The 10,223-nt window shown below is 32.3% G+C and overlaps 1 protein-coding gene across 6 annotated transcripts in view; it reads right to left on the bottom strand.

Annotated features, from left to right (window-relative positions):
- Window positions 1-2,581: 2,581 nt before the first annotated feature.
- Window positions 2,582-10,223, bottom strand: part of LOC126998329 (steroid hormone receptor ERR2-like) — a 107,116-nt gene continuing 99,474 nt past the window's right edge. For all 6 annotated transcript variants that reach the window (XM_050859816.1, XM_050859817.1, XM_050859819.1 and 3 more), the window contains 3 exons: window positions 9,951-10,135; window positions 9,293-9,465; window positions 2,582-7,658 (listed from right to left, as the gene is read on the bottom strand). In XM_050859816.1, coding sequence (XP_050715773.1) covers window positions 7,496-7,658; window positions 9,293-9,465; window positions 9,951-10,135 — 521 coding nt within the window. In that variant the 3' untranslated portion in view covers window positions 2,582-7,495. The remainder of the gene's footprint in view (window positions 7,659-9,292; window positions 9,466-9,950; window positions 10,136-10,223) is intronic.

The following is a 10,223-nucleotide window of genomic DNA, read 5'->3' as shown; positions in this document are numbered from 1 at the left end:
GCTGTTGAAAGTGTAAAAACATAGTTAACAATCCATGTGCTATATCAAACACTAATAATATTTAACATTTGTCAATTGCATGATTCATATTTTTTTTAGTTTAATGTTACTATTTCATGAAAATTGGAATGCTAATAATATGTAAATGAACACCACCATGTTAAGCAATCCATTAACTAATTAATAAAGAGCCTCACAGGCTGCATGTCACTTTTTCCTATAACAAATTGACCTAAGGCAGGTGGTTTCATGAGGTCCGTGACTATATATATATATATATATATATATATATATATATATATATATATATATATATATATATATATATATATATATATATATATATATATATATATATATATATATATATATATATATATATATATATATATATATATATATATATATATATATATATATATATATATATATATATATATATATATATATATATATATATATATATATATATATATGTATGTGTGTGTGTGTGTGTGTGTGTGTGTGTGTGTGTGTATATATATATATATATATATATATATATATATATATATATATATATATATATATATATATATATATATATATATATATATATATATATATATATTCTTTACTACAAAATACTCCCAATTCAAGGTTAAGTTCTTAGTTTTCTAGATGGCATAAATTATAGTGGCAGAGCAGTAACATCATCATTCAGTAAATTTAGTGTTGAGTTTGGCACGTTGATGCTACTTTGTTATATATATATATATATATATATATATATATATATATATATATATATATATATATATATATATATATATATATATATATATATATATATATATATTCATTTCTATAATTTATTTTTACTTATTAATTCTTATAGCCCATCCTGTTAAGAACCTTTCAGCCTTTTTTATATTATTTTGTTATGATTATCCTATGTATTTGTGATGTCGGTAGGTAATTAAAAATGTATTCTTGTTTGCAAGTTGTGCACTGTTTTATTGCCTTCACACTATATATATATATATATATATATATATATATATATATATATATATATATATATATATATATATATATATATATATATATATATATATATGATGAATTGGGAATTCATTGCACTTTGTCGTAAAGAAAACTTGTGGTTGATATTGAAATGAGTTGTGAAAGTGATACTTTAATATTTTTACCATAGAGAACATTTCATTTAACATTTTTGATGATATAATGTTGAAATTCCAAAATAGTTATCCTTCATTAGGTAGATTTAGGTAGAAAACTGTATAAAAAAATATAGCTTATTCTCAGACATGTGCTGAGGGTTCAACAACACAAATGAAGCATGGTGATATGCATCCATTGCGTGGTTTCAGTATGGATTAAATTATCATATCCTATCATTATCCATGTACACTGAGAACAACAAATTTAACAATGACATATCTAGATGTTTTGGGTTGTGCCCAATACAAATTACAATATGTACAGTGGCAGCCATGCATGCCCGGGCTATACCTGCAATGAATACACCCAAAATGATGAGCAAGACTATCCTGTCCCTTTCACTGGAATACTTTACACTACATTTTATTTTTGACAACTGATCTCTAACATTTCAAAGTATTCCTGCTCACCTTTATTCTTAACATATCAGTAAAGGTCTACACTTTTAAGTACCTTTGGTATATAGCATCATGCCTGCAATTTAAGTGATTTTCTTCTTGTCCATGCCATTCAGGAATATATGCTGGATTGTTTGGGGCTTTTTCATACAACTGTAGCACATCATTTGATAATTTGATAGATTTTTACATTTGACTCTAATACATACAGAGCTATAATTCAACAAACTGATAGGATACTATGAAATGCTTAATTCTGATAATTGATGAAATATATGATTCATGTGTCTAACATCTACTTTCCACTTTTATAGGCATATAGATGATGATGATAAAATTTCAGTTATCTTCCAGGTTTCATATCCTTGGTTATGAGTTACAAAATAAATAATTCAGGCATAAAAGAAGAAAAAAAAAAGATCCAAGGGGTACTTGTGTGACACAGCAAACTTCTTTTAGGCAGTGGCTGACATGTTAAGGTGGTGCCATCATTGTACAGGAGCCTGGGCATTCTGGGGCCTAAACCTCCATCGGACGGAATTACAATCAGTGTAGCTGTGTAAATACTCGACAAGTAATTAAACTCTCAAGACCTACATGCATGTGCCAGGCATGGCAGCTCTTGATGTTAATATTTGCAACATTGAACAACACACATGAGAAGGTGTAGAATGGATAGCTGAGCTTCAAGGGTAGCACCCCAAATAGCTCACCTTGCATGCGCCCAGTCCATTACATGGTTTACAGGGCCTAATTGGTTTACAATAAACAATTTTATTATTTCATAAAACTGTATGGTTTTACAACAGTCTATAACCAAAAAATAAAACATTCCATTTAACTGGTATGAACTAATACTTAACAATTTTCATATGTAACAACGTGACACAAGGAGTACAATACCATACATGATAAAATTTACTAATGTGTGTGTGTGTGTGTGTGTGTGTGTGTGTGTGTATCAGTGATGACAATAATGCCCAATAAGTAGTTAAAAGTGAATCATATTGTTTTCCTTATGTCATACATGTAATTCAATTTTAAAGATTATTGCACAGAGTAGTGAATATAGCACTATGTATCACAATCATATTTTAAAATCCCACCTCTTCCTTCCCTTTATCAAGGAGAGAAAATGATGGCTATAAACCTCATATTCTGCCTGCAGATTTTCTGTTAACAATGGGTTGCAAATGTTGCACTGCTGTTCAAGTTGTTGGTTACAAAATTTTATATATATTTTTTTTACTTCATCTAGGACACTACAGTTACCATTGCAGTTGGTGGCATTACACTGAACTAGAAACTATTAAATAAGCAAGGATGAGCAAAAGCTCCTAGGTGTTGGCTAACCTAAAGTCTGCAGGAAGCATCTCACTGGATAATGGGACCTAATTAGGAAGTTTTTTTTTTCTAGAGGCAGATATGAACTTTTCAGCCATCTTATATTTCTTTGGTAGGTTATGCACTAACAAAACAAGTGGTTTTGATGGTTGAAGCTGTAGAAATTCTACAGTTGATATCTACTGAAAATAATTCAAGCATGTTTCATTCACACTTTTTTAAATTGTGCATGAATAATACATCACTTTGATTATGGTTCTCTAAACAGCCATGTGAATACTTCAGCTATTGCACTGTGGTGCAAATATGTGAGTCTGGTATGTTTTCTGAACAAAACAGTACATGAAGCAGTGACTGTTCTTGTGATAAGAGTATGATGTGCAGGTAACAATCATGAATGTCTTGTGCCTCTCGGACCCTACATTTGATGAGTGTGATGTCTTGATGATTAAGATTGTAAAAAGGCAAGTTATTCTACCCTGCTGAACAGTATCAAAATAGTTTTCTTGTATTAAAATAAAACATTGGTGTAACCATCAGTGCAGTAAATCATGTTTATTTTTTTATAACTTATATTCGATACTTCTTATTCTGCTGCACCTTTAGCTTGCAGTTACATATGTAAAGAGACTTTTCTACCTGTTTGCTTTCTCGCACACATAACTGGCATGCTTATTCAACTGGTCTGTGCTTTAGGTTGGATTCATGAATTTGTGGTTATCTTGATGCATAAATTTGTGAAAAACTTGAATGAAAAGTTTCTGCTAACTTGAATAAATATAGGCACATTGGTATGTAGAAGTAGTGCAGATAAGTGTTACATTATGGGAATACAAGGCTGGAGCCCTCATCAATTCTCTTGGGAATAATATTTTGGAAGCAGTAGTGAGCAGTTGCTTTTTGGTAATGAGCCAAGATTAATGAATATAGCAAGTGGCAGTGCAGCAAAGGCAGTAATCCAGGATCCTTTCTGTTGAGAACTTTGCCCATCTAAGTATGACAATACTTGAAGATTAATAGTTTGCTGTTTGGGTGAATAGATGTACCTTAGGCAGCTTTATTAGTAAGGGTAGAGAAGCATTTGCTATTGCAATGTTGGTAAGAGGTATTGTCGATGTTACTTTCATCAAGATCAACTATGCATATTTGGGCTGACTGACTGCCTGAGATTTTTTGCCATTATTTGTCAACTTTGTTTTTATAAGAGTCTTAGTATGCACACCTAATGTTTTAGCAACCCCAAAATTTGTGTTTTTGTATATAATTAGTTTATTTATAGATGTCTGAAACCCTATGCATATTGTTTTCTCTACATACACATATACATCCATATGCTCAAAATACTATAGTAGCTAAACTGGCACCAACAACAGTATGTAAGGTGGATCATGAAAATCAGATGGATCTCTCTCTCTCTCTCTCTCTCTTGCCAGAACAGATTTAATTAGTAGGTCACATTTAAGGCATTATCATGGTGCACGTGTAGCTGACATGTCACTCACATGGCAGTTTAGTTGGTGACCATTGAGCAGGTGAGAAGAGAATGGAAATTCATATATGAATGTACATATGTATCAGTCCAGAGTTCTAAGTCAATGATGAGATGAACTTAGATGATATAAGGGTGGGTAATTTAGTTTGAGATTTGCAGGTTATCATACAGAAAAAGTAAGCTAGATTAGAAAGTGCTTTAAGGCTTTAAATATGTGAAAGCAAATAATATAGAAACTGATACCAGAAGTATAAAAATGAATTAATATCCTGCTACCATATCTACTTTAGCCTTCCTCAGTATAGAAAGATGTGAGGGAAATCAAGCAGTTAAGCATTTTATTGAAGTCTAGAAAGATGTGAAGGAAACTAAGCAGTTAAGTATTTTGAGTGTCCAAAAAGTGATATTGATGAATATAACATACTGATGACAAATTTCCTGGCTTTAGAAGTTGTGTGTTTTCAATTGAAAACAACACAATATATCCATGTGATTTTAGGGGTATATTACCTATCTTGCTGTGAAAATTTGAGAGATGAGAGAGGCAATTCATGTATTGCTTTATCAGCCTTTATGATTGCCAATTACAAGTAAAGATTGGTGCCATTGCAACTGTCCTTTATGTAGAAAAAAATACAAAGCAATGACTTTAACAAATTAACTTTTTTTATCACTGTCAAATTTATAATGAAAACAAAGTAAGGAAAATTAGTATATATCTAGGCATTGTGAATAGACTGCTGGGATTTTAATTTAGTGAGCTATTTTATTATACTGTGTAGGAGTAATGTAGGACAACACTAACTTCTAAAATAAGAAAACAGCATTACCAGGTTTACTGTCAATAGTAAAATTATTCTTTAAAATACGTTGAAATGACATGATATGTATTTGTGTTGTTGAATTTAGTTAAGCATAATACTGTTTATAACAAAAGTACACTATAGCTTCTTTATAAAATGAAAAAGTAGGACTAATGGTCACCTATCCATAATTAACACCAAATAAGTGATTCATTATATTGCCAAGATGTAATTAAATCAAATGTTAGTTGTTTATAAGAGCATCAAGTGTAAGCTGGCTATCTTTTTATATTTCATGATTAATTAATTAAAAAGGGAGAAAAGCAATTCAGTGAATGAAATGTGTGCCATAAAAGTTATGTTAATTGTAGTAAAAACTCTTTGAAAGTAATGGGAAACATGTGATTCTCTAATCACCTTGAACAAGCAGAGAATTTGCAGCTGATGCCAAAATTACCATTTTATGAAACATCAGCTTAAAACTTTTACAAAACTGCTGAATTTATGAGAATGAGCTTCCCATTTTCAACTGTTTCAAGAGAATGTGATATGCATGGCCTTGAGCTGAATTTTGTGGTGGTATTTTTATTAAGACTTGTGACTGTTGACATGATGTGAGGGTGCTCAAGATATACTGGACTTATCATGAATGTCATATGTAGGATGAGTAGTAAAAATAAGCCAAATTCGGGGGCAATAAAGCTTTCTGATCTATGCTCATTGGAGACCAAGATTTGAGATACAACAACAAATATTTAAGCAAAATTGTTTTAGTTTATTTGACATATGGCTTTAGAGACTGAGAACCACAGCATTAAGTAAACATAGACAGAATTTTCAAAGTGCATAAACCCATACAGCAAATAATTAAAACATATAGTCACTATTCATGAATTAATGCTTTTAAGACTGTTGATGTGAAGTTGCTGGGGATATATAACATGCTAAAAGATGAATGAAAATAATAGGGTAACGGTAAAGTCCTAAAGACTAGGTATTAATTTCTGAGGAAGCAATAAAAATATAATACTCATTTAAAGTGTCTTACTATATATCTATTAACCAGTTTTGTTTGTCAGTGCATAAGCCTAAAAGACTTCACACAAGATAAAATTACTTGTTACATATGACACTTGTCAAAGAGTAACATCATACTTTGACATTTTAACAACTGGCTACTTCCTGGGCAAAAAATAGACATTACACCATGAAACACTAGCACCTCATAGCCTAGAGATATAACACCATGGTCACCCTTGCATGAACTTCCACCTTAAGGAAGGTTATAAATATGTGCTCTGGTGACTACAGAGTTACTGATAACGCATAGAAACATCACAACTTTCACATTTATTAGAAATAGACAACACACATTTTTTGTTGATTTCTCTTACATAAGCAGTTGTACTGTTACACAGGCCTATGCCTTGAGATACAAAGAATAATATGTACATTTTATCAACATAGGTTTCTAGCAGCGACTTTGAGTTTTTGAAACACGCAACTGGAGTGGTACTTGTCCTGAGTCAACTGCCAACAAGTGAGGCGAGATCAGCAAACATGAGCCTAGGATATTTCCTATCAAATTATAATACCAATTTTAATATCTTGTTGTGTAGTGTCATTAACTAAAAAAAAAATCTGGCCATTTTTTTTATTTGTTAATGGTGGCAAAATCACCATTTGTTTATCTCGGTGGGAGTACATCCATTAACAGTTATATACACCGGCTCAAACATGGAAAGGAATCTTGCAGAGACCCTAAGACGTGTTCTTTCTTGGGGCTGAACGTAAGTGCCAACAATACCTGAGTGTATGGCAACATGGCAGGTTTCCTTTATCAAAATTTTATTCTTAAACTGGAAATATATTATGTATAGTTGCTTTCCTCTTGATTTCTGTGGACAACTTTCCGGCCTGTAGGCTCTCAAACGGGCACTTGCCGGAGTAATAGCCTCTCTTATATGACCACCTTTGGTCATATCATCAAAGGGGTAAAGCCTTTAACTTGTCATGCATAACTTGTACTTCAACTTAACTCTTGGAAGACATAAAACCAAGAAAGCCTTTTAGGTCACTTTTGGACCATCACACCAACCACCTGCATGTTTTATATGTTCCTTTCTTTTTCAGTTTATGTCCTTCACCAGCTCATATACATTCCTGTCACAGTATGATCAGTTAATGTTATATGTTCTTCTCCATTTTATCCATGAAGAAAAGTTTATTTTAGTTCACCGCATATGTGACTCTAACATTTCCACAAAGAGCTTATTCATGGGCACACTACCTTGGTGACGCACAGAGAGCCAGTATCTTCTCAGTGCTGCATCAGCTGCTCTCAACGATGGCAAACACAGTAATAGTGACTGCATCTGTACAACTGCATCCCGTAGCCTGCAATATTTGGCAATAGTTAGTTTTGGGGGTTATGATGTTTTCCATCATCAGAGTCTATGATTTTGTACACAACAAAGGCAGGGAGTCAAAAAGGTCTTACAATCATTTTGATATTTTAATTATTATAGGCAATGCATCCCCTTTGCTTGCCTACTAACACAATGAATTACAGAAACATTTTCTAATCATTCATGTCTTAGGAATATGTCTGCATGTCACTTAATTTTTCTCAAACAAAATTTTTATTGCTGGATTCATTTATCTGTATCTTCGAGTGTCAAGGTTACAAACTTTGTAACCAGTAGAATTTGTATTGTACTCTTTTGACTTTATCTATTGCATTTTATTTAATAATGATAACAATAAATATAATAATAATAGTAATAATAATAATAATAATAATAATAATAATAATAATAATAATAATAATAATAATAATAATAATAATAATATAACTTTACATTACACTCTGCCTTCTGGAGGCCAGAATAAATAATATTTGATAACAATATTGCTGAGCAGAATACAATAAGTGTGGACATTAATTAAAGATTTTCAATGTATGAATAATTTGAAGTTTATTGTACAGTGCCATTGCCAGTAAGGGAAGATAAAGGTTACTGTGCAAAAAAACAAATATCAAAAAATAATTTCTGCCACAGCATTATGCATTTATACTGCAAAAGTATGCATTAACACCTTAGATTTTCCATGAAGAGTTATGAGCTTTTAGTTTTCATCCCAGAGACATGGGATCAGAGACAACTGTTTATGGTCCATTGCATTATGTCAGAGGTAACTATAATGAACTGAGTTTCTGCACTGAAAAATGAAAAACAGGAACTTGCTTTTCTAACACTTTTCAAAATAGTTCTGTTACCATTACTGTTGTCCTTCCACTGTCAGAAATGGATTGTTGTTGATTACAGTTTATGAGTTAACAAATTGTTACTGATAAATGTATTCTACTAACTTGTTATATAAATTATAGCTTGCAGGAGTGTATTAGATTGCTACAGCTTTTGTTTGAATCATATAAATTAGGTCATCTCTTTAATTTACTTACATTATAGATACTATGGTTATAGTCATTATCTGATCAGCTTTCTCAAAGGAAATCAAGTTTGATGTGCATGTACTAATGAAACATATGTTAGTTATGCACTGAGTGACTGATGAAAGTAAAAAAAAAGTGATGTACAAGAATATATGGAGGAGGTGCAAGTGTACAATGGAAAAGAGTTGGTGACTAAAGCAGGAGAATGAATGTATTCTATTACAAGTTCTCAGAAGTGAGTAAAAGGAACTAAGTTCCAATGTTGTAGAAGGAGCTAGTTGAAGACTGGACATTTCTTAAATATTTTTGCTCAGAGCCCATGTCTTAATATTCACATGACCTTTCTCTTTTACTCTTTGCCCTTACCTACTAATTGCCTTTTACTATTTGTAAAACAACAACAACAATGCCATTGCTTCTGATGTCTGATCACAAGGACATCAAATATTTACAAATTTTCCCTTTATATATTATGGTGTAGGTAAATAAAGATGAGTACATTTGGTTGTGGTATGTAATCTTTTGGATTAATTTAAGTAAAGAAACAGAAAGTAGCAGGATGAAGCAACCATACCTGATTGTTGCGACAGCATCATGCAAGGACTGTAAAATGTTTTGTCTTAACCGATGGAGGGCCTGGTTGTCCTGAAGACGTACATCTGAGTTGGTCAGCACAAGGGCCTTTAGAAGCAGAAACTCCTCCCTGTTGATGCCGCACTGCTCTAGCCGCTCAACAACTCCTAGCACCTGGTACCAAAACAAAAATGAGTTGGCTTTAGACTTTTTTACCGACATTGAAAAGAGATGACTCCATCACCTGGTGGTACAAGCAGTGTAGGCTACCATGTTTCTATGCTACAGAAGTTTGAGTCAGTCTTAAAAATTTAATTTTCCAGCTGTTCTGTTTTCTACAGTAACATAATTTAGTAAGACAAGAAAAAAAGTGTAATTAAACACAGTACTAGAAAGAATGGAAATTAGACAATACTGTAATATGCGAATAATTTGTGTATGTGTGTGTCTTTGGTGATGATGACATCCATATTTTACTGGAAAGTCTTTCCCCGAGTTCACTTGCTTTTTTGTCTTCAAGGCTGTAACTTCTAATCCTTCTAGCAAAATGGCAATTAATTTGTAGTACAGTAATGCTAATGATGCACTACATATTATACTGTGAATCGGTATTGAAAATTTCAAAGTGCACATAACAAAGTGTGTGACAGATTACTTACTTGAGTGAAGAGTTCGGTTGCATTGCATTCTCTTGCTTGCTTCTCATCTAAGCTGAAGTCAGGCGCAAATTGAAGTGTGTGGGCATGGGCAGGCATGGAGCGATAGGCCAAGCCCAGTGTCAGGATCTCTCCCCATGTGCTTTGTAACAGTCGCATCTGGTCATTCAGTGCTAGTTCGGTGAACCCTGCAATCAAAAGCATTAAGATTATATTAAGTTTAGTACATTTTATTTAAAGTTGTATGCAAAGGTCAGAATTTTACGGCAGCCTGAA

The sequence above is a fragment of the Eriocheir sinensis genome, chromosome 14 (assembly GCF_024679095.1).
Source record: "Eriocheir sinensis breed Jianghai 21 chromosome 14, ASM2467909v1, whole genome shotgun sequence".
Lineage (NCBI taxonomy): Eukaryota > Metazoa > Arthropoda > Malacostraca > Decapoda > Varunidae > Eriocheir > Eriocheir sinensis.
This window is presented reverse-complemented; position numbering and strand designations above follow the sequence as displayed.